The sequence below is a fragment of the Lytechinus variegatus genome, chromosome 4, assembly GCF_018143015.1.
Source record: "Lytechinus variegatus isolate NC3 chromosome 4, Lvar_3.0, whole genome shotgun sequence".
NCBI lineage: Eukaryota > Metazoa > Echinodermata > Echinoidea > Temnopleuroida > Toxopneustidae > Lytechinus > Lytechinus variegatus.
Window position 1 is genome coordinate 54045218 of NC_054743.1, and position 25047 is coordinate 54070264.

Below are 25047 nucleotides of genomic sequence, written 5' to 3' on the forward strand. Positions count from 1 at the left end.
ATACCTCAAACTTGATGACTTGTTATACCTCAAACTTTACTTTTGTAGTTATTTTCATATGCTTTGCAAACTTTGACAACTAACAAATATACATGCCTTGTTATACCTTATTAAGTAACTGCATAGCCTTACAACCAATTCTATTCAAAACCAAAAAGAGGTACTCCCTCCCGTTAGTGTGCGAATTGCAGAATCTAGCTTATATGTCGGTCAATTCCCATGTAAAATGTATGCAGTTGGCAAGTACATGTGTACTCCTGTTTTCATGAAGTAAGACTGTTATCTGCTTCTGAATTTTGGTAGCTATGTAATTGTTATACATGTTGGTAGATGCATTGCTTGTATATAGATTTGATATTAAGTCATGAGTTTAAAGGTCAGAAGTCTGAGGTATTTCATTTTGTGCATGCACACATTATAGATTATATCAAAATACTTATGTTGACTCAGGGTCTCTGTGAAAATACCTCACAAATAAGCTGCAGATGCCAATAATTATACCAGACATATATGGAAATATATGCGTCATTTTGTGTTGTTCTAAGCTGCTGGTTGTAATTCAGTTGTGCATAGCGCATGACAGATGTTGATTCATGATGTCATAATCGCAGTTAGAGAACAAATGGGTTGAGAAAAAAATATACCATTTTTAAATTTTATTTTAAGCAGTCACAAAATTTGAGACAGAAATATTCAATAATGTTGTTAATTGTCTTTTATAGATTTGAAGCAATTCCTGCAGCATCATACAGAAAAAAAGATATAACATGAATTTTACATGCTTACGACAAGAAAGTTTCCCCCTCGGTTACTATGTCAACCAAGTATTCCCATGCAGGATCTAAAAAACTTATTTTGAATATAGAACTATACCCCTTTTCAGCAAGCTTGACTATTTTGTTTATTAAAGATAAGCATAAAGACAGGCAGGGTGTGAGTGGCGATGCAAGGCTGGATGCATTTTGTGTGTGTGGGGGGGGGGGGGGGGGGGGGGGGGGGGGGGGCTCAGGCCAATATTTTGTTTATGTTTTTTTTAAGTCTTCACAATCTGGACAAGATACATACAGGTTTTCATACCCCCCGCCCCTTCTTTCAGGCTTCTCCCAGTGCATGAGAACCGTGCAAGTCATTGCATTTTTGCATGTACTTAGCAAATTGTTTATTGTAATTAAATTGTCAATTTTTTTAATTATTTTTTTATATTTGATTTTATAATTTAAAAAAAAATATCAAATTTTATTTTTCAATTGTTTGTTTTTTTTAATAGTTTTTATTTTATTTATATAGACCTATTTATTTATTTCATTTGATTTCAAAAAATTGTTAAATCATCTCACCCATTTTTGCATAAATTTTAGCGTAATTTAGTATTTTTTGCTGCTCCATGTTGTTATTTCATTTGGCATAATTTTAGCATAATTTTGCGGTCCTCCCTAGCATAATTTCATTTTGAGCGCTGGCCACAAATAGCACACCAATCATGCCAATGAACACTCCATGAAGGTATTTGTTGCATTTCTACTTCGAATTTCGAAGTAGAAATGCAACAAATACCTTCATGGAGTGTTCATTGGCATGATTGGTGTGCTATTTTAGTCACCTGGTATAATTCAATTTCTTCATCCTTCTACGTAAGGCATACATATGTTATATCTTGCTTTAAAATTCGTCTATATCATAATGAAAGAAATGAAAGGTCATTGGAACAAAATTATCCATGATGTTACTCCGAACAGGTCTATTAACATGAATGTATTTCTAAAAACTCGAATGATTTAATGCCGTTTCTCTCCTCCATGCTCTTATCATATAAGCTTTCACAGTTTCGTAATACCGTTTCAATAAGCCATTTCACGGTTAGCTCATGATCAACTTTTCTCAAATGACCTTTGTGATTTTTCATTAGGATAAGCACTATCATTTTCAAATGTAGATGTTGCGTAAGTCTTACCGGTAGAGTATTCAAATTCTAAGAACAAAAGGACCAGATGACGAGAATAGTATATCAGGGATAAAGTTTGGAAATCTGTCTTATTGTCTGCCTTTGGCACATTTGAATTGTTTAGGCTGCTGTCAAATACTAGTGATTATGAAGGCTCTATCTAGCTTCAGCTTGGATGTGATAAAGTGACTATTTTGAATGGAATACATGAATAATCATCAAATCACAAATGCCCATGTCGGTTAATTTGAAAGCCACCTTCATGGTTTATCTCAAATGACCCTTTTCTGCCCGTGCGCAGTTTACAACCGTGAACAGGTTTATTCAACCATGGCACCACCACGCACCACTGTCATCGGTAGCTTCCCCAAACTTGACTACATTAAAGGTCAAGCCCACCTCAAAAAAATGTTGATTTGAATCAATAGAGAAAAATCGGACAAGCACAATGCTGAAAATTTCATCAAAATCGGATGTAAAATAAGAAAGTTAGGACATTTCAAAGTTTCACTTATTTTCAACAAAATAGTTATATGAACGAGCCAGTTACATCCAAATGAGAGAGTCGATGATGTCACTCACTCACTTTTTCTTTTGTTTTTCATTGTTTGAATTATACAATATTTCAATTTTTACGAATTTGACGATTAGGACCTCCTTGCCTGAAGCACAAAATGTTAAAATAATTGAATTCCACTTGTTCAAGGAGGAATGAAACTTCATTTCACATGACAATGACGATAAAATAAAAATATTTCATATTTCATATAATAAAATACAAAAGAAATAGTGAGTGATGTCATCAACTCTCATTTGGATGTAACCGGCTCGTTCATATAACTATTTTGTTGAAAGTAAGCGAAACTTTAAAATGCCATAACTTTCTTATTTTACAGACATCCGATTTTGATGAAATTTTCAGTGTTATGCTTGTTGAATTTTTCTCTTTTTATTCAAATCAAGTTTTTGTTGGGGTGGACTTGTCCTTTAAGGTCCCTTCAAGGTTCAATAACCCTAACCCCATTGCCACAGACTATTCTCAGTTCAACAGCAAGTTTAGGCAAGAAGGTAAAATTTCACCCATGTCCCCACCGTCACTTCAGTCTATATTGTATTGGCGTCTGATTAGCTCAGCCTGTCTCCTTTCAGTTAAATTTGTTCCCCAGACTATCTCAATAGGTTTTACAGTTTCACGTAGCTTCGCAAACGCGAATCGATCGTAAGCATGCCGTTGGAGATGACCGTAATCGGGAGTTATCCCCAACCGAACCATTGCAAAATCCGAACATGGTTCACCAGTAAGTCAGATTCGCGGATTTCAACAAAATTCACGATAGTGTCCACCTCCTGAGGTTGGAAAACAGTCGCCCCGAATGCTGACCAGTGGAGAGTTCCATGAAAGGACCTGTCGCATAATTTATCTGACAAAGTCTGTTTTTATCCGATAGTTACCATAGTAACCTGTACTTCTTAGCCAATGAAAGTAAAGGAAATAAGATCTGACAACCTGTCAGACAATGATGTTGGAAATATGCTCTCCTTGTGACCGTTCTTGTGTCCGTTTCTTTAAATAATCTATGCAAACTTTGAATAAATAATGGCAGCGTGGTTAGAAAAAATTACTTTAATCGATTCTTCCAAATTTATCCCCCATTTTTTTTTACCGTAAAAGGTTTGCCACTCACAAACTACGGAAGTGAGGATTATTGTTCATCATGCCTCTGAGAACAACAGTGATTGGTAGTTACCCTAAACCACCCAACTGCACTATTCCAAACTGGTTTAGCAAGCAGGCCGATTATAGCCCAGCAGAATTCAACAAATTTGTGGAGAGTTTATCACCAGAAGGTAGGACCGTTTGTCGTTCCCCTTGGCATTTGTTCACTGCTTAGGGACACCAACACATTGGATTGGTTAACTTTTGGGTAACCATTCATAGAATGCGCTCAGGATCTAGGACTACTAACTTTCCCCTATAGACAACTCCCAGACAACCATCCACAGGATATCCAAACTCAGGATGCAGTACACACAACCCACTCCTGAGTAACACTCATTAGGATAACAACCCTCAGTTTGTCGGACTAGGAACTTCATTTCATACTACTCCCTATAACAGACCCCAGGCTGTTATACTCCCATCCCATTCCCTGGTAACCCCCATAGGATGACCACTCTCGGGTTCTGGGACACCATTACCTAGATTCCTTCGGATAATCAATCAAGATAACTGACCACAGGTCCTAGCTCGAACAGCCGCATACCCGAGACATTCATCCCATAGACATCTTCTATAGGTTACATAGTTTACTAGGTTGTCCTATCTATACATAACACACCTCAGGCTGTAGTCCCGGGAGGGACACATGCGTGACCAAATTGTTTCCAAACGTCACCTAAACGAGCTTTTCTCTGTGTGAAAAATAACCCCCTAAACTGCTAAACATTCCTAGCTATACATAACACACCTCAGGCTGTAGTCCAGGGAGGGACACATGCGTGACCAAATTATTTCCAAACGCCACCTAAACGAGCTTGTCTCTGTGTGAAAAATAACCCCCTAAACAGGTTTTTCGCGGGCTTTATACACGATATGGCCCCAAAAAGAAGTTGTCGCCAGAATATGACTTCGAGGAAAAACATACCCTTAACCCGTTAGGCTAATCTAAAAAAAACTTTGGAAAAAATACCCTAAGTACGTTTGACGCCGCGATTGACCGTTGACCAGTCTTTCAAAACCACCCTTTTGTTGAAAAATTGGTGTTTTTGATATCCTTACGCCCCCATTCCGCAGAGGGGAGACCTTTGAAGGACCTTTCAAAGACCAAAAGTTGGCAAGGTCTTACAGCAGTCTCAAACATCTGAAAATTGTCATCTCTGTGGAGTGGCTCAGAAAGACCTCTCAAAGAACTCTGACAGACTGATGGATATTTCTTGTCTTACTGGTCTTAGACTTGTCCTATATATAGATCTTTCCAATGGTCTTTCAGAGATCTTTTATGGAACAAGTGATCTTTCAGAATTATTTCCATGGATTTTGCCTGGTCTTTCAATGATCTCTCATGAGTCTTACAGTAATCTCCGCAAAAATCTTGAGAGACTGTTACAGATCATGGAAAGATCGAATAATAAGAACTTTGAAAATTCATTAAAAAACCACTGAAAGACTGCTGAAAGACCATTAAAAGGCAATTTTCCTGTAAGACCGCTGAAAGACTGTTTTGAACCGTTTCAAAAAGTTTCTGGTCTCACGAGTCTGAGACCACGACGACCATTGGAAGATCCATCAAGAATTGTAAAAGACCTCGGAGATCTTTGAAAGTTCGTTGAAAGACACTCGAAAGATCAAGAAAGTTTCATGGTCTTATACCAATCTATCAGAGGTCTTGTCTTTGTGCACGGAATGGGGGTTTAACCTGAGTGCACGCGCGGCCCGCGTCCAACTGAAAAAAACCCTTCAAACGCGTTTTTTGGGGGTCAAGCATGTGTACAGGAATATATTTGACTGCCCCCGGGTGTAGTACTGCCATCCCACTCCCTAGTATTAAATCCCCATAAGATGACCACTCTCACCATATAACAGGGGTACATACTTACCCCCAACTGTTAGTCTGCCAAGGGGGTATTCTGTTTTTGTTTGTATTTTTGCTTGTTCCAGAGGTTAAAAAATTGCCTCGGGGATAGTCAGGCAGGGTATTTGTTTTGTGTGGTTCTCTGGGGCTAGCTATCCTGGGTTCCTGCTCCAGTGGGTACATATACACAACAAAAAAGTAAGTTCTCTCCCAAATTGATGTATCTTTTAAACGGAATAATTTTGAAATATGAAATTTCGTAGGTGATTTTTTACACTCATTAAGCAACTCCTGGGGAAAATTGAGATTGATCGATTAACTCATGCATGGGTAATCAATGATTAAATTAAAAATTACCATTTTTGAAAGTCACAAGACTCGTTTTTCAGATTGTGTAAATACAAAGTTCGGCAAAGGTTGATTTTAGGTGAATTTATGGTGTTAATGCTGTTTAACTATCCATCATTTAGCCACCTCACACATAATTTTGATGTATTTTTATGGTTGAGTGAGCAAAATGTTTTGTGGCAGTATCATAGCAGTTTATGGCAGTATCACCTAAACATGTTCAAATTGGAAAATGTTGACGGTTCTCCTAATTACTCGGCCCTCCCCATTTTAAAATTCTGGATCTATCCCTGATTTGTCCATACAATTCAACTGATCCTGAGAAATTGTCAGGAAAAAGAATACATTTATGCAGTAGAAAGACTATTCATTCCCAAGGTTTTTTTAATGTCAGAGGTTTTGTTATTTGTGCACGGAATGGGGGTTTAAAATGAGTGCACGCGCGGCCCGCGTCCAACTGAACTGAAAAACACACCTTTAAACGCGTTTTTGGGGGTCATGCATGTGTACAGGACTATATTTGACTGCCCCCGGGGTGTAGTACTGCCATCCCACTCCCTGGTATTAAATCCCCATAAGATGACCACTCTCATATAACAGGGGTACATACTTACCCCAACAGTTAGTCTGCCAAGGGGGTATTTTTTTTGTTTGTATTTTTGCTTGTTCCAAAGGTTATATAGTTGCCTCGGGGATAGTAAAAAAATAACAACATGGTTACAATAATTGTGATTATGAGGGAGGAACAGAGAGGCAAATATAGGGAGAGAGAGGGGGTACAGGTACAATTGGAGGTGCAAAGAGGAGCATTGCAGGTGCGGAAACAGGTCGTCAGGGAAGTTGTAAGCTGGGAGGAAAAAAATTGTATATGGCATTGGTTATATGGTAGCAGTATTTATGCAGTATAAAGACTATATTCATTCCCAAGTTTCTCTAATGTGCTCGCTCAACCACGAAATTTTAAAAAAGTTCGAAGAGTGTGCAATGATAAAACTGATGGATGAAAAAACAACAGCAATTAAGTCACATTTGAAACCAAATTGCCCCCATTATTCACTTTATAACCCCTCAAAATGAGTCTGTGACATTGAAAATGCCCCTTTTCCCACTTTGATGCATGCTCATCATAGGCAGCGGAAGCGGCGGGGGGGGGGGGGGAGACGTGTCCGCCCCTAAATGTTAGGTGGGGGGACTAATTATTTTTTGATAACCTTTTTTATTTATTTTTTTTTTGCTTGCCAACTTTTTTTCCTGCGCCCCCCTAAATTTCTTAGCAACTAATAAAATTTAAGTTCAAATTTTGTTACTGTTACCATCCCAAAATTTCAGGTGGACACCCCCTAAATTTTCTGGCTTCCGCCGCCAATGAAATGATGCTCATTCATCTATAAATAAACATATCGATTTCATATTTGCACAGAATTCTGCCCGTAAGTTGATAAACATAACTGCTAAATGACATTGCTAAAGAGAGCATTGAAAGAAGTTTCACCATGATGAATAGGGGGTCACCTATTCTTAAACATATGCACCCAAAGTGTACACAATGTTTATGAGAGAGGAAATCCAAATTTTAACAAAAATGAAATGAGGGTTTGTTTCATGGTCAGTTTTTGTAACTTCTGCCAACAGTTTTTTCATGAAACTTCGCACATGGCTTCAGATTAATACCATTCAAAAGGCGCACACACCAACATAGTCATTCGATGCGGCACAGAGTGGGGCCAAGGCCTTAATCTTTCTTCTCATTTGCATAATTTTCGAATATTGTGTGCTCACTTAAGCATTAGATATCGGGATTTTTACAAAATCAAATCAAATGAACGATACAAGGGCTAATCACATTCCACATGTTTTCTCAAGCGTGTTTGATGAAATGCATTAGAATCATTGAAGCATGTTAATTGGTCATGAACAAAACGAACAAGTTGAGCAGATTATTTCAGTTACCAAAATGAAACAATATACTTGCCTATGATATTTGAAACTCGTATTTCTTGCTTTCATTAAATGTTCATTGATCCGTGAAACGATGGACATTGTTGAGCATACTCTTCCCAAAATAACTTATTATATTCGATCATTTTTATCGATAGAAATGTGTAAATAATCAAATTATAGCAAATTTTAACTTGTGTTTATTCAACCGTGAAATTTAGCCAAAAAAACTTGTATCGTCTTTTAGAAAGTACGTTTTACAACCCTTCTGACTATTTTCATGATGAGAATGTGGAATTCCCTTCAATAAAGTAGAATCAAAATCATGAGATTTGGCTTGTGACTTTTGAAAAGTGACAATTTTGCCTTCTGGCGGTGCTCACTGAAGCATGACCTAAAATAAGTCCATAGCATTTACTCACAGGGTAGCTTATGAATTTACCTACACGCTCATGTAAAAATATATTAAAAACTCGCTTTGGTTCGGAAATTATGGATGTTTGTTTAAGGGGGAACCTACTTATTTGTTGTGTATAGTTGCCTCGGTTGTAGTCAGCTGGGCTGTCCCATTTGCCTTTAGCTATCCTGGGGAGTTTATCTGGGGACGTATGCATTATTCATGGCTCATGAAATAATGTACCGAAATGTGACATCAGTTACTTTGCCATGGTGTCGTGGCGGGATACGCCCGGGGGGGGGGGGACTCACATATATTGGTGGTACGGGGAAGTGCCGCTTCGAATACCCCCTTTTCAGACCTAATTTTCAGTTCTCTAGCATCTTCATTTTACAAAAGTTCCGTTCATAAGTCACCCCAACCAGCTCCCAAGACCCCTGTTACGAAACACCTCCGTTCCCTAACCCTGCCAGAATTGTCCACCGCGAGCCGTGAAAATATTATCTCCTAAATAATTTGCAGGAGATAGATAAAAATAAAAAAACTGCTTCACTAAATATGCGTTCATTCTACTCCTAGGTCATTTGCATCATACAATCATGCCCTTTCCTATTCTACTTGCTTGATCGCCCCTCTATATGGTCTTATACTCCTCTCTTTTCTTTCTTTCCCTTCTCTTAGCCCTTTCTTTTTTAATTGGTGTTTACTCATGGTTTTAAAGGTATCCCCATTTCTGACAAAGGCACCTGCTTTCTGGGAATTTACGCATTCTTCGAAGTACAATTTATATACTGTTTTCTCTACTATAATGATATTGTTGATGTATCATTATACATAAAAATTGATTAATGTCAATTGGAATAAAATAGATGTTCAATTGAAATGAAGTTAAATAATACAACAAAAACCTGCGACATTCGTTCATTTACTTTATTCATTTCAAATGAATGGGAATACTGAGTATATTGGTAACATTCATCTGAGAATTTAACTTGATCATCAGAATTTGCTATGTAAAATTTGAAAATTATCACGAGATAGAGATTCTCACTTTGAAATGTTTGTCGTATCACTGTGCCTATATCATCCAGTATCATTTTGATACTTGTTATTTAGGTGGCAGAGATAATCACACTTAAGGGGGGGGGTGATTTTTTTAATAGCCTTTCCCTTCGCATGTGACGCCTCTCAATTGTCTACAGTCTACTGTGAACTATTGTATATAATTACTTCAGTTTTTTCTCTTTTTCTATTTTATCCTACACGCTTAAAGACATGTTTTGTGATAAGTGCTATACAAATAATGTTAATTTAACAAAGACTATGAGGGGGAAAACGACCTAGAAATATTTCCATTTTATGATGTTAATGAATACTGCTGTAACCATGGGGAATTCTGGCCGTTGACCCTTATACAAATTTATCGCCAGTAGTAATGAATTTGGTTTGGATCTGATTATGTCGCCAGTAAAAAGTAATTCTAATTGATTTAAGCAGCGTTGGATCCGAAACTAACGGCACTTCAAGAGTGTAAATAGTAGCCCGCGCAGCCTAGTTATAACATATCTGAAAATAATTAAAATCTTCATTTTGTTATGATTAACTCATATTTAATCCAGGTATGTAATTTTTGCTTTTACCCTATTGTGCTAGAGTTATTCATTTGTTTTATACACTAGATAAGTTATTTGCCAAAGAGCATGATTTGTTATCTTAATATTTAAATGTTATTTCATGCTATCAAATTAAGACTACCATATTGTAGGATAGGGGCTTCACGTCCCACTAGCACTGTAGCAGTACTTGCTATTTCTGTGGAGTACTTTTACCAAATGAAGTTTATATGATAATTTACCCTGTATCAATGTATTTTGACATTATTTGGTAAGAAATTCAGTTTAGCTATAGTTTTATAGAAGGCCACATATAAAAACACACAAATCAATTTATCATCTCAATTTTTTCATATCTACTTGAGATGGAAATGGACACTGGTCATTAGTGTATTCCTATTTTGAAGGTTCGATATCTCAAATTCACTTTTGAATGTTACTGTAACGTTTGAGCTGTCACTCAGCAATATTTTGATGCATGAATGACGAATTTATGACATATACAAGCGGATATATGACAAGTTGCATTTCACCTTCCCGTTAAAATTTATTGATTTTTTTGTCATTTATTTGCTATTTTACATTGCTTTTTATATTCAGCGGTAGTAAAGAAGTGATACCACAATGCGAGACTACTACCTACCTAGCAATGATCTAGAAGGTCCATACTAAGTACCTATGGTATCAAACCTTTTTTGTGGTGTGGGTTGTACGAACTCATTTTCACAGGTCCTTGCTCCCGGACTACGAGCCTCAACGTGTTGCAAGAATTCATTCATGAAATTCTTGCCAATTTTCGCTTCATAAAACAATTGTTAAGGATTGCCTGGAAATCAACCAAAGCTATACGATTCTTTGATGAAATCAAGCTTAGTAGAAATGGAGTTAGTGCTAGAAATGATGGGTGCTATAACATAACGTTTTGTAAAAAAATAATAAAAATGAGTGGTTAAAAAATTTGCAACATATAGATTTAAGAGTACATGACTTGTCTCCAAAGCGTAACTTATACTCGTGAGTAGACGTTTTAAAACAGTCTGAAATGTAAATCGATGTCATTTCATTAAGAGATTTAAACATGTAAATTAGCAAGTGTTTGTTTCTTCTGGTATTAAGGGTGTTCCAATCAAGGGAATTGTGGATTTCAGAATTGGATGTGCGAGATGAACGATTAATATATAAAATCAAACGACCAGCACGGTTTTGAGTTTTTGGAGTCTTTCCGTTAGGTATTTACTGGCCGATCCATAAAATATCTCCATAATCAAAGTGGGGGAAGAATAATAGTTTTATAAATGAGTTTGAGAATAGTTTCGTTTAGAAAGCTTCTTAGCCTACCAAGAAATCCCACCATTTGATCTATTTGATCATATTATCAATATGAGTATTCCTTTTGATTTGGTCGTCACAAATTATACCTAAGTATATAACATCATTGACCTGTTTGATTTATATTCAGCCATTTGTCTTGACAACATATGACGATTGCCAGTTAACATGCAGACTGTTTTTCGTAGTTAACACTTAATCTATTTTTAGTCATCCATTGATTTAAAATGAGTAGAACGCTGTTCAAAGTAGATTTAATTTCACGGACTGAGGCATTACAATGATATAGGTACTGTATCGTCAACGTACAATTTTAGTTTACTTGATTTTATTTTGATGCTAAGATCGTTAACGCATATGATAAATAAAAGCGGTCCTAATAATGATCCTTGTGGGACCCCACATGAAGTGACCTAAGTAGATGAAAGAGAGTGATTAACGAGTGTTTGACATGTTCTACCGGTTAAAAAGCTATAGAACCATTGGCCGGTTAAGCTTTGTATACCAATATCCTTATTTTTTAATCAGGATTTGATGATCTACCGTATCGAAAGCCTTTCGCAAATTGATAAATACAGCACCCGTATATTTGGAATCATCCATGGCTTGAGCCAGTCATCGGTGACTTTGATTAATGTTGATGTAGTGGAATGCAACGGCCTAAATCCAGACTGTTGCTCACATAAAATGTTATTTTTATGGAGGTATTCTAGTAGTTGGCATTGCACGACACGTTCTTATATCTTCGACACCCAAGGCTTCTGATTATAAAGTTCAAGGGATCACAATGTAGAGAGCATAATAGTGTAGGAAACTAGAACTGCAATCGTATCAGAACGATGTGCATGCTTTGACGCCTGTGATTTAATAGAGGGCAAGAAACAGTCGGAGAAAACTCTAGATGATATACATTCTCAAAACATTAGAGGGCGCTTTTTCTTAAGGAATGGTCACTGATGCGTAAAACACAGTTGGAGTATGTGAAGTGTTACAATTGGCAAACCCTGAAAACATGAGACCAAAATAAATTCAAACAAGGAAGTTATGGTAATTTAACTATTTCAAGACTTTGCAAAAGAGGGCGCTATTTCTCAAGGTAATGGTCACTTATTATGGACAATATATCTACCAAATCAGAATGAATTTGGATGAGAAACGGAAGCAGGAGAGGACTAATAAAAATTACATGTTAATTAAATTGGATTTGGCAGATTTTGCCTTCCATAGGAAGTTACATTCACGAGTTAAACAGATTTCGTCCATATTTAGACCATGTCATGCCGCTGAACAAAGAGAGAGATAGTCTGGATGATCCGTGCAAAAAATAGCAAGAATTGTTCAAATTATGGTACAAGTATGAAATTTGGCTGACAGGTAAATAGTGCTGAATATTTTTAGCAGGGGGTGCCAACCTGATCTCTCCTCGTATAGCAACAGTTGCTAGGTAACATATTTACCGTAGCAACCACAATTTTTGGGGTGTTATCTTCATTCTAAAAACTTTATTTTGACTTCGAACTGCCAATTTTACAATCACATGTCAAGCAACGTTCCAACCATATACAGGAACAGTTGCTAAGCAACACATTTTCCATAGCAACTATAGATAATATTACTATATACAACATCTGGTCATAATATTTGAATGGAAATGGTAAAATAATTGGTCAACGTATGAAACCTGGGAGTAAAAAATATCTAATTAACCTGAAAAATACATACCAGTCCAAATGATATAATATCTGCATAATAATGGTATCTAGGTAACAAACCTAATTTTGATAGATTTGATTATTTTGATTTTTTTCTTCATATTATTCATTCATACATGACACAGCTAACACACCAACAAAAATCATTACTGGGTCATTGAATGTGCTTACTATTTTATGATTACATGTATGCAGGATCTCGCCTGTTATGAAAATGAGACAGAGTATTGTAGTGGATAAACTTTTAGGGCAAAATGAAGCTGAAATTTGATCAGTATGAACTAATCGCTCCCAAATGACAAAGCATCATTGGGAAGCAATGATGATTAATGCCCACACACTACTTGTCGGTAAAGTATTGGTACTTTTGACTAACTTGAAGAGCATGCACAGTAGACCTGACGGCATCAAGCATCATTGACTGTATGTGCACCGTATAGCATGGACAGTAGACCTGGAACATATTCAAGCATCGACTGCATATCCATGTACCACTTGTGAATACGTCACAAAGCAGGACATTTTTCGATTATACAACAACACATTTTAATAGAAATGGTTATCTCTGAAATTGACACTTATTATTAACGTCGCATCCTATCATGAAGATGAAGCGATAATATGCAAGATATTGTATGTTGTACCAAGACATCAAAAAGTATGGCTGGAAAATTGAAAGCAATGTAAAGGTGTTGGTACAGAGCTTTCCAACCAGCTTGTGATAACTTCTTTTATCATTCTTGCCCATTATATTACAGCATCTTTAAACAAAACAAAAAAAAAACCACAATGATTCTAATTCCAAGTTTACTAGGAACAATTGCCACTGTATGTATCTCTTTTATTTGATCATAATGCTGGACACTTAGTCATAATTTACACGATATTTCATTATTTCTAGATGATGAAGGAAAATATATCAATTACATTTACAGTGTAAGTTTCCAATAGCTTGGAACTTTGGGTAGAATTCTAGCGAATTAATCGAACATACATTTTATGTGTAACACATGCTTTCTCAGAGTAGGGGATATATTTCGTCCAAAATTTAAGCTAAGACTGTCTGGGATAATCATAAGTGCGGGAAAGCAAGACCACTGTGAAACATGCAGTATGCTCGACAAAGAATATCAGATGCAACAGAGGAATATATCAAGAAAGTTACAGTCATCATCCTCTTCGGTGGGACGATTACTTGTTCATCAATCAAAGTGTAAGAAACATTTCTCTCCATAAGGAAATTATATTGCGAGACAAGGTGGTAGTGCCATCAGCAGAAGTTGCCAGCAGCAGAGTTGGACATGCGAAGAAGTATCGGAGGTATATGTAAGTAAGAAGCATATCAGAACTTCATGCTAATGTTCTGTGGCCGAGTATGGATCGCGTCGAGCCAACCTGATATCATGAGTACTTCATATACGTAGGTCGCAAAGTCAGATGCGCATAGTCCTGCAAGATCTACCAAGTCATGATCGATCTTGAAGCGCAAGATCCCGGTTAAAATACCTGCAATTGGAACTATTCACGTGCTTTCAAGTCATGGATCCTGGAGCTGTAGGATTGATCCAGGTCAAAACACCTGGATACAGAAAGGACAGGTAAAAATCAACTTCTGCAGGATCGAGCCATGATAGATCAATCATGTAGCTGCAGAATCCAGGTCAACATGCCTAGAAACGGAACTGACATGTCAAAATCATCTCTAGCAAGATCTTCATGTCATGATAGATCCCACAGCTACATTATTAATCCAGGTCAAAACACGTGGAATAGGAACTAACAGGTCCAAATCGACCTCTACAGAAGTCACAATGGATCATGTAGCTGCAGGATCCAGACCAACACCCCTGGAAACGGAACTGATGGTCTAAGTCGAATCTAACAGATCTTTCAAGTGATGCTTATTCCTGGAGCTGCAGGATTGATCCTAGGTCTAAACACCTAGAAAAATAACGGACATGTCCAAATCAGCTTCTGCACAAGCTTTCAACTCATGATAGATCCCTGAGCTGCAGGATCCAGGCCACCATGCCTGAAAAGAGAACTGGCTTGTGGAAATCAACTGTTGCGAAATCTTTCATGTGATGATACGTCCTGGAGCTGCAGGATTGTTCCGGGTCAAAACACCTGGAAAAAGGACTGACAGGTCAAAATCAACTTCGGCCGAAGTCATGATAGACCATTTAGCTGCAGGATCCAGGCCAACAGGCCAGGAAACGGAACTGAAAGGTCCCAATCAATTCTAACAGACCTTTCCCGCCTGGTCAAAATCAACTCCTACCCATGGCATTCGGTTTGGAAACGATATGGAGAAATAATATGACCTTCATTGCAGGCTGCGGAGGGGAGTGGGTAAACCAAGGCAAAGTGTGTTGGCTTCCAAGCAAACGACTGCTGTTAGCAAGGGAAAAAGTGGTATCCAATCACTCATTTGAAAAAAAGTAAGTTCTGACAAGATTTCGGTGTTTGAATTAATTCTAAACTTAGTTGACTCAATCAATTCTTGGTGGTCATCTCTTCGTGGTTATCTCTCCAAGATCAGAGATATTTAGGTTGTAAGTACCCATGACCTCCTAGGGAGTTCTTGTAAGCGTTCTTCTACAAGAGTGACCTCTTGCTAAATGTTGATATTGTGGAATTATTCCAAAGGTGGATATTTTACATATTATTATTATTATTATTACTTATCATTTGTACTGCGCTTTTCCCATTAGGCCCAAAGCGCTTACAATGTAATATTTCAAAAACTACAAAGTATTAAACAGATAAGTTTTTAATGACTTTTTGAAGATTGCTAATGATGGAGACTGTCTAATTATTAGTGGCAGGTTGTTCCAGGATTTTGAAGCCGACACTGTAAAAGTTCTGTCACCAGCTAATGTACGAGTTATTGAATATGTGAGGCGAAGGTGATCACTGGCCGATCTAAGAGCTCTAGTTGGTGTATACAGATTCAAGCAGTTACTTAAATACTGTGGAGCCTGTTTATTCAGTGTTTTGTAGACAATCACGAGTAATTTGAACGTAATTCTCTGTTTGAAAGGAAGCCAGTGAAGAGAGTTAAAGAGTGGTTGGGAAGGATGATCCCGGGAAACCTGTAAAATTAATCGTGCTGCCCAATTTTGTAGTCGTTGAACACGGGCTAATTGATTAGAGGGAATTGTAGAAAGGAGCCCATTGCAATAATCAATACGAGACAGAACCAATGAACGAACAGCATTGTGACAGGCAGACAGGCAGACATATGTTTAGGTTTATCCATAATGTGGTTTCCAAATGGATAAAGATTGGTGTTAAAGGTGAAGTTCTTTTAACATGCAATAAGTATTATTATACCAATAATATGGAACCTGTAGACATCGTTTTTTTTTTGAACTATGAATCATATCATGAGGTAGTTTAATTTTTGCAAGGTTTTACTTTTTAAGCATCTATTATTATCTCTATGATTTACACATTAATAATCTTACCATACGGTCTTTCATTTTTTTTCATTTCATTTTCAACAAAATATAAATCAAATAAATACAGTCATAACAAGTCAACATCATTAAAAAAAATATATCTATGTCATAAAATCAACTTGAGAAAGACATGTTATAAAAAAGCTACACATAAAATAATCATGCATGTTCATAGAAATTGTGATTTATAATTTGTGAAAATGGAGGATCCCACTAAAAAGCTAGGCTTGTATATTGTGGGCTCCTCAAAATATGACAAACGAGAAATAAATTTTACATATACAAATCAAATCAGAAACCATGAGAGCCAACAGGAGACAACATTAAAAGAAAATATCAAAATACCAAATATGAAAATTACGCAAAAAACTCAGGAATAAGAAAATATAGAAAGAAAGCGAATTAATGAAAGAGAGAGAGAGAGAGGGAGAGAGGAATGGGGGGTGAGGAATGAATGTGAACTGCATATGAACTAGGCCTACAGAGAGAGGAGTGTATATAGACAAGAAGCAAAGTAGCGCATGACTGAAAAGGAACTGTGAATAGAGATAAAAATTTGTGATGTAGTTTTAGACGTGATTATAGGATTTTAGTAAGAAAGATTTTAACTTTCTTTTGAAAATGAACAAAGAGGAGGAATATTTTAAATCGTTGTGAAGGGAATCCAAAATTTGGGGCCTTCATAAATGAAAGTATTTTTGGCTTTGAACGTCCTGAAGAGCGGTAAATGGAATTCATGTGATTGCCTAGTTGGGTATTGATGAATGCTCTCATTTTTATGAAAACTGTCATGAAAAACAATAGGTAAATTATTGCTATGATATTGATACATAAATTGACCTAGTTGAAATGAATATAAATCCTTAATTTTTAAAATCTTGTTTTCGAAAAATAAAGAATTAGTATGAGACCGTATTGGAGCATTGCAAATAATCCGGATAACCTTCTTTTGCAGTATAAAAATCATTTCTATCAATGTTTGATGGGTATTACCCCAAATCAAGAGACCGTAATTCAGGTATGGCAAAATCAATGACGAATAAAGCATGAATAATGAGGATTGTGGTAAAAGAAATTTCATTCTATTGATAACACCAATATTTCTTGATATAGTTTTACATACATTGTTAATATGATTTTTCCATGTAAGATTGCTATCAACTATATATATATTTAATGGTGTGTTGTTTAAAATTATATCCGAAGGTAATAAATCGAAAGAGTTGCTAAATAGCATGTAATTTGTCTTTTGTAAATTAAGTGAAAGTTTGTTCGCATGTATCCATTGCGATATACTTAATAACTCAGTATTAACTGTATCAACTGAAATATTTGGATCTTTATGTGAAAAGAAAATATTGGTGTCATCAGCAAATAATATAAATGATAGAGAATTTGATGATCGATAGAAGTCGTTTATGTACAAAACAAAAAGAAGAGGGCCAAGTAAACTTCCTTGAGTCACACATCAACTGGTGTTTCGTAGTTCAGATTCATATTCGTTTAAAGATACATATTGTTTCCTATTCAGTAAATAACTCCTGAACCACTCCAAGACCTTCCCACGCACACCACAGTGCGACAGTTTATAAAGTAAAATGTCATGGTTAATGGTGTCGAAGGCCTTGGAGAAGTCCAGGAATGTACCTATAGTGTGGGACGATAAATCCATTGAGTGAGAGACTTTCTCAACAAAAGACAATAAGCGTGTACGGTACTGATCTTCTCACGGAAGCCAAACTGAAAGTGATAAAATATATCAAACTTCTTAAAAAACTAAATTACACGAGTATATACAATCTTTTCCAATAACTTAGAAAACGAAGATAATAAAGAGATAGGTCTACAATTTCCATCATCAAGCTTATCACCTTTTTTAAAAAGTGGAATGACCTTCGCAATTTTCATTGCATTAGGAAATTGACCACACGATAGTGAACGATTAAAAATATGGACCAAAGGGTCGACGATAAACGGTATTATGAATTTAATTATAGCATTTTTGATTTCATCATATCCTGAACTGTTTTTATTCTTCATATCCTAAACAATCTTTATTATATCTTGTTTATTTGTTGGTAAAAAGAAAACGGAATTGGGATTTTGATTACCTAGAAAGTCTTTAAAATTTTTACTTGTTGGTGGAATAGTTTTAGCAAGATATTTCCAATTTAAGAAAAATAATCATTTAAAATGTTTGCAATTTCTTTGGGGTCTTCTGTTATCTTATTTTCATGGTTTATTTTAGTAACATCACAATTATTATTTACTTGGTTCATCGCCTGCTTGATTACTTTCCAGGTATTTTGCATATCATTTTTGAAACTTTTGAAACGAGTAACAAAATAATTTCTCTTTTCTAAACGAATAAGTCTAGTTAATGTGTTTTTGTAGTTTGTGTATTTTTGCTTAGACTGTTCAGTGCCCTTTATTTTGAATTTGTAGCAGAGATTATTTTTTCTATTTATTGACCTGAGTAGAGACTTCGGAATCCAAGGAAGTTTAGGTGTTTTTAATAATTTGACTTGATTTTTTGCTTAGGTAAATTTAGATCTAGTTGAGAGGTAACTATATCAGAAAACGAATTAAATGAACTATCAACATCATTGTTAGAATAAAACATTAGACCAATCAATATTCTCAAGACAAATCCCGAGACGAGCTACATTTTCTGAAGTGACTTTACTCTTACTTCGACTGTTGCCATTGTTTAGTGTTTGAACAATTAGATAGTCAGATAGAATGGGAAAATGATCGGAAATATCCGAGAGGACGATGTAGGAATCGGTATGTGAGGTGACATTAACCATTGGTTGCCACAGAAAACATATTACTTAGCAACTGGTACTTCGCATGGGCTTGTATACATTGTTCTTTGGTTGTTGTGAAAAGATGCGATTCATAGAAATTGCATATATATATATATATATATATGTATATATATATATATGATCATAAAAAGATACCCTATAATAATTGTTACCGTGGCAAATGTTACTTAGCAACGGTTGCTATGGTGCTTCTTAAGTCTACCTATGGAAACATTCATTACATGATGAATCTATTGGTCAGATTTAATTTCTGAGCTATTCTGAGTAGATTACAATAATCTGCACTAAAATATAGAATTTGTTGCTACAGAAGAGGGTCCCTTTTCATTCATTCATTCATTCATTCATTCATTCATTCATTTATTCAATTTTTCCAACAAAATTAAGAAGCATTAATTACAATAAATAAAATATGACATCAGAAAATACAAATGATAAATATTCAAGTAAACCAAATATATAGAATATGCACCTGATACAGAGGATAATATATCAAAAAAGTTGGAAAAATTGTCCCTTAGCAACCGTTGCTATGAATAAATGGATCAAAACTGTTGTGATACAAAGGAACATGCTTTAGATTAAAATATGTATGACATATTGCTTATGAAAATGTTACGTAAGCACAATTAAACTCAGTTACTAAGGTAAATATGTTACCTAGCAACCGTTGCTATGTTTGACGAACTCACGTTGGTACCCCCTGCTAAAAAAATGTTTAGAATAACTTACTCTACCTTTGTGCCGATTTTCATGCTTGTACCATTTTCTGAACATTTTTTTCACCAATCACCTAGACTAAGAGAGAGAGAAAGAAACAGAGAGATTAATAGAAATAAGCATGCAAATTCGGTGAAAATTCATTAACGCAACCCAGTGTTAAGTACATATCAGAACGATCTGCATGTATAAACTAAGTTTATCGCCTTATGGGACAAATGGTGTGCCATAATAGTACGTTAAGTTCGTTCTAGAGCTCACAAGAGACGTCCGTTTATGACGAGAAGTTGCTTATATCTTTAAATAATTTTGTGATAAGATACCAATCTACTTATCAGTGGATATTTTTTTAATTTGCGCCAAATTTGGACAACGTACGAAGCGTTTGATTAAAGAAAAGTGATTTTATATGGTTAATAAATGGAAATTCTTGATATCAGAAAATGAATTCTTAATATCAAGAAATTAATTCTTGATATCCTGCTTAAAATCACTGTGCTTACAGCCACTGTGCTTATTAAGGATATCCCTCCATTTTTAAACAATAGGTATTTGTATTTCATGTCAGATTTGTATGTACACTTTTTTTTAAAGATGGTAAATAAATTGAGATTGAATTGAATTGAAATTGATAGCAAGAAATCTAATTCTTGATATCATAAAATGTGGCTTGCCATACATTTGCTTCAATCACTTCCAACTTTTTTTGCAGGAATTTTACTCAATATATACCAGCTAACAAATAGCTTTGTTGTTATCAGATTTTGATGAAATTTTCGGCGTTTTGTTTTGTAAATTTACTCTTTTTATTTAAATGTAAATACTTTCAGCCCGGAGCATCCCTTTAAGCAAATGGAATCACAACTACTGACGAGAAGAGTGCCCAATGGCCACTCTCCCTCGAGTCTTAGTTGATTTATACTCGGACACCATAATCAGATGATTCAGACACCCTAAAAATCGTAGCTTGTGATTCAGTGGCCGAAAAAATGTTTACCTGTAATCTAGTCGCTGAAAAAATATGCGGGCGTAATTTCCAGAAAGCACGGAAATTTCAGTAGGCAAAAACTTTTTTTACGTCCTGGCGGACGGAAATGCCCGAACGACATGTTTTTTTTTGTCCGTCTTATAGCATTTCCGGGCGTTTTCACTTCCCGGCCGTGACAGCACTAGTCCAGATTGGACCTTGTTGTTTGGAAGTGCCCTTTCCCAAAAGCTAACATAGAGGGCACATGTCTCCCAATCTCTAATCAGCGACAATCCACTCTTCTGGTGGGGAGCGAAGATGAGTGGATTGTCGCTGATTAGAGATTGGGAGACATGTGCCCTCTATGTTAGCTTTTGGGAAAGGGCACTTCCAAACAACAAGGTCCAATCTGGACTATGACAGCACATGTGAGAGGGATATACAGGCTACACGGGCCTATTAACATTGGGAAAGCAAGAGAAATAGCAATGGCTTGCATAATGATTGTCCATCTCACACTGATTCTATTTTTGGTAATTACGAACTTCCTTTTCCCAAATTGGGAAGAAATATCACCAATTTTGGACTATATATATTTTGCCTGGCGGAAGGTTTATGGCTATTTTGCTGTGTGAGGTGATGAATCTGCTCCCCCAGACGACGTCTTCAAACACACCAATTTATTTTTAAAATGAGCCGGTCGAGGGACCCTTTCCTAGTCAGTTATGGATTGCCAGATATATAACCTATCCCCTGGTAATAAAACATTCGACCCCCGAATTTCATCCTTATTTTTTAATGAATTTCTTAAAGTGCCACTTTAACACACGAGTCTATGGGGAATGAATTAGGCCTGTGATACCATGAGTGAGATAGCCCTTTAAACAAAAGTAAACAAATACATGTGCTTCCAAAGTATTCGCCAAATGCACTCAAGCTTTCAGTAGGTGTAAACGTTTTCAGCGCCCATTGCAACTCGGTAAGAACATTTATTATAACGCCTGGATGAGTCCGCTGAATGAACATAAAGTTACTTCACATGCACACAAATCCAATAGTCTTTCTAAACTGTCCAGTGCGTACGGTTGCGGGCTTTGTGATTCGCAGGTAATATTGACAGACATTTTCTTTCTCTGTTTCGTTTATTGTAGTGATACCGAGTCTAAGAATTAGCATTATGTGAGAGAAATAATGTATGAGTGATAGGACATTATAACCCCATCAGGGATGTTTGGTTGAAATTTTAAGTTTTATTATGTTGTTTAATTACCTGCATCTTCATAATGTAGCAACGCATACCTGTCATTTGTACTTCTCATAAGTATATTATACATAATTTTGTATCAACAGAACGTTTGAATGAAAGGTTGTTTATGACAGTCAATCGGTAAGCTTGCCAGAGACTTGCCAGGCAAGCATAGCAACGAGTAATGTATGCCAACAGGGGACCAATAATTAACTCCAATAGATATCCCAAAACAACCTCAGTGTCCTTGGGATTAATATCCTTATCTGATAAAAATTTTACCAGGGCCCTGGGAGCTAGCGATTTTGAACAGGATCGAGGTGCTTGCATGATATAGTCAGGGGTAGATAATTTCCGAATAAAGGAGCATATGCTCTTTGAATTTAAATTTCGGAAATTTAAATTTTGTATGATCTTTGAATTAGAATTTCGGAAATAATAGGGAATAAAGAAATAAAAACAATATGCTCCCTGCTCCAACCCCACTCAATTAATGAAATGCTAGTCAAGCCCCTTGAAGCACTTATTGATGACATTGGAAGAATAGACCTCCAACATGTCAAATGAGAGAGTCGTTTTAAGTTGCTCATACGTACCCCTACTTTGTTTTTTACCATGGAGTAAAACTGCTTAAAATTCTCATAGAATGATGTTGTATGAACAAGTGTTCAAAGTCTTAAATAACAAAGTTTGATTTTCGATCTAAATCAACAATACATTTTCTAAGGATGGTCACTTAAACTGGAAAGTAAACAGCGATGTATAACATTTTGAACAACGTTTCATTGCATTGCAATATTAATGATACAGTGATCGTAGCTCCTGGAAAAGGGGTTACAAAATACGTTTAATTTCATTGTAAATTATTACCATTTATTTGCGATTAACAGTTGTTGCGATTGCATTACATGAGAAGTGTCACCTTAAAACAAATATGTTTTTGAGATTTCAATGAATACTTTCTGTTACTTTCTGTTATAAGTTTATAGTGATTTTGATTTTTTTTACTTTTATGTATTACATTTTTTCTCATATATGTTCATTTTGTTGACGATTTTTTTATGTGGTATTGTTTTGTCATGTTTTTAATTTCTGTTGATACAGGGCCCCTTGGTCAAGCAGTTCTTGTAACTGAAAGGGCCACCCTGTTAAAATAAGACAAATAAATAAATAAATAAAACCTTTCCCTTCTCCCCCTCTCTCTCTCTCTCCCTCCTTGCCTTTCGATCTCATGTTTCGCTTTTTCCTTGTCCTCTCTATCCTCAAATAAATGCATTTCTAAAAACTCAAAGGATTTAATGCTCTCATCCACGCTCATATCATATTGGCTTTCAAAGTTTCGTAATACCGTCTCAATTCAACCATGCCACCACCATGCACCACTGTCATCGGTAGTTTTCCCAAACCTGACTACATTAAGGTCCCTTCATGGTTCGATAACCCTAACCACATTGCCACAGACTATTCTCAGTTCATCAGCAAGTTTAGGCAAGAAGGTGAGATTTCACCCATGTCCTCACCGCATCAATTCAGTCCGTATTGTATTGGCGTCTGATTGTTCAGCCTCTCTACTTTTAGTTTAACTTGTTCCCCAGACTATCTCAATAGGTTTCGCAGATTTGTGTAAAGTCGCTCACGTGAACCGATCGTTAACATGCCGTTGGAGACAACCATGATCGGGAGTTATCCCCAACCCATCCATTCCAAAATCCCTACTTGGTTTACCAACAAGCCAGACTTTAAGCCTTCGGATTTCAACAAATTCATGAATTGCACATCTACAGAAGGTAGGGAAACAGTCGTCCAGAATGCTGACCGGTTGATCGAGCTTTCCCTAAAAAGACTTGTCACATGTTTTATCTGACAAAGTCTGTTTCATCCGATAGTTACCATAGCAACCTGTGCTTCTCAGCCAATGAATGCCAAGGATATAAGATCTGACAACTTATTAGACGATAGAGTGGAAAATACGCTTTCCTTATGATTATTCCGCGCGCTCTTTATCGTCCGTTTCATTAATTAAACCGTATAAACCTTAAACAAACAGTGGCCAGCGTAGTTAGCAAAATGGCTTTTTAAAGGATTCTTCCGAATTTATCCTCATTTTTCCGTGAAAGGTTTGCCTGTCACAACCATCGGAAGCGTCGATTTTTGTTCAGCATGCCTCTGAGAACAACGGTAATTGGTAGTTACCCTAAACCATCCAACTGCACTATTCCGAACTGGTTTAGCAACCAGGCCGATTATAACCCAAAGGAATTCAACAAGTTTGTGAAGGGTTTACCACCAGAAGGTAGGAAAATCTATCCCCTTGACAATAACTGCTTTAGGGACACGTAGAACATGGAGATCTTATATGAGGCCACCATCACCTTGTATTGGATATCTTTTGGGTAACCATGGACCTACGCGCTCGTGGTTACATAGTCGTCTCGGTTGTGTTCAATTTACTGTAGCTATATCTTAGGGGTAGATTGTCAGGGAATTTGTCGAGGATCGGGGGGGGGGGGGGCTGTAACAGTGAGGGATTATTATTCTTGAGGTTACATTGATGTGATTAGCTGGAGTGTTTATGATGGTAGCTATCCTAAAGGATAAGAGACAGTTTCAATAACACTGATCTATTTCAGGGTCAAAGAAGCAGTGAAAAGAGGTACACAATACTCTATTATTTATCTTGCATACACTGTTAAATAATCACATTCTGGTAGATTATAAGCTTTTAATCTTCTTAGCATATATAATTTTGTACTGCTGTTTTCCATAATTTCTTTTTTTTAATGTAATAATGTCCCAAGTGTGCCACCCTTTGAGAGTGAGGCCATTTTCTTGGCTTTAAAAAAAAGCGAAATTCGCCACCCACATTTAAAAGCGGGAACCATTTTATTTTTCTAGTCAGTACCTTGGAAAAACCTGGATCTGCCCCTGTATAGGGTAAAGGTTACATCTTGGTCTGTATTGTTTACAA

General features: G+C 36.3%; 1 protein-coding gene across 3 annotated transcripts in view; it reads left to right on the forward strand.

Annotated features, from left to right (window-relative positions):
• LOC121414339 (5-methyltetrahydropteroyltriglutamate--homocysteine methyltransferase-like) overlaps positions 1-25047 on the forward strand; it is a 53030-nt gene that overhangs the window by 8078 nt on the left and 19905 nt on the right. Inside the window, exons 1-2 of one of the 3 annotated variants that reach the window (XM_041607484.1) lie at positions 21774-21940; positions 23675-23866. In XM_041607484.1, coding sequence (XP_041463418.1) covers positions 23734-23866 — 133 coding nt within the window. In that variant the 5' untranslated portion in view covers positions 21774-21940; positions 23675-23733. Of the gene's footprint in view, positions 1-3614; positions 3791-21773; positions 21941-23674; positions 23867-24196; positions 24373-25047 lie in introns of those variants that run through there. The other 2 variants (XM_041607483.1, XM_041607485.1) reach the window with 2 other exon arrangements.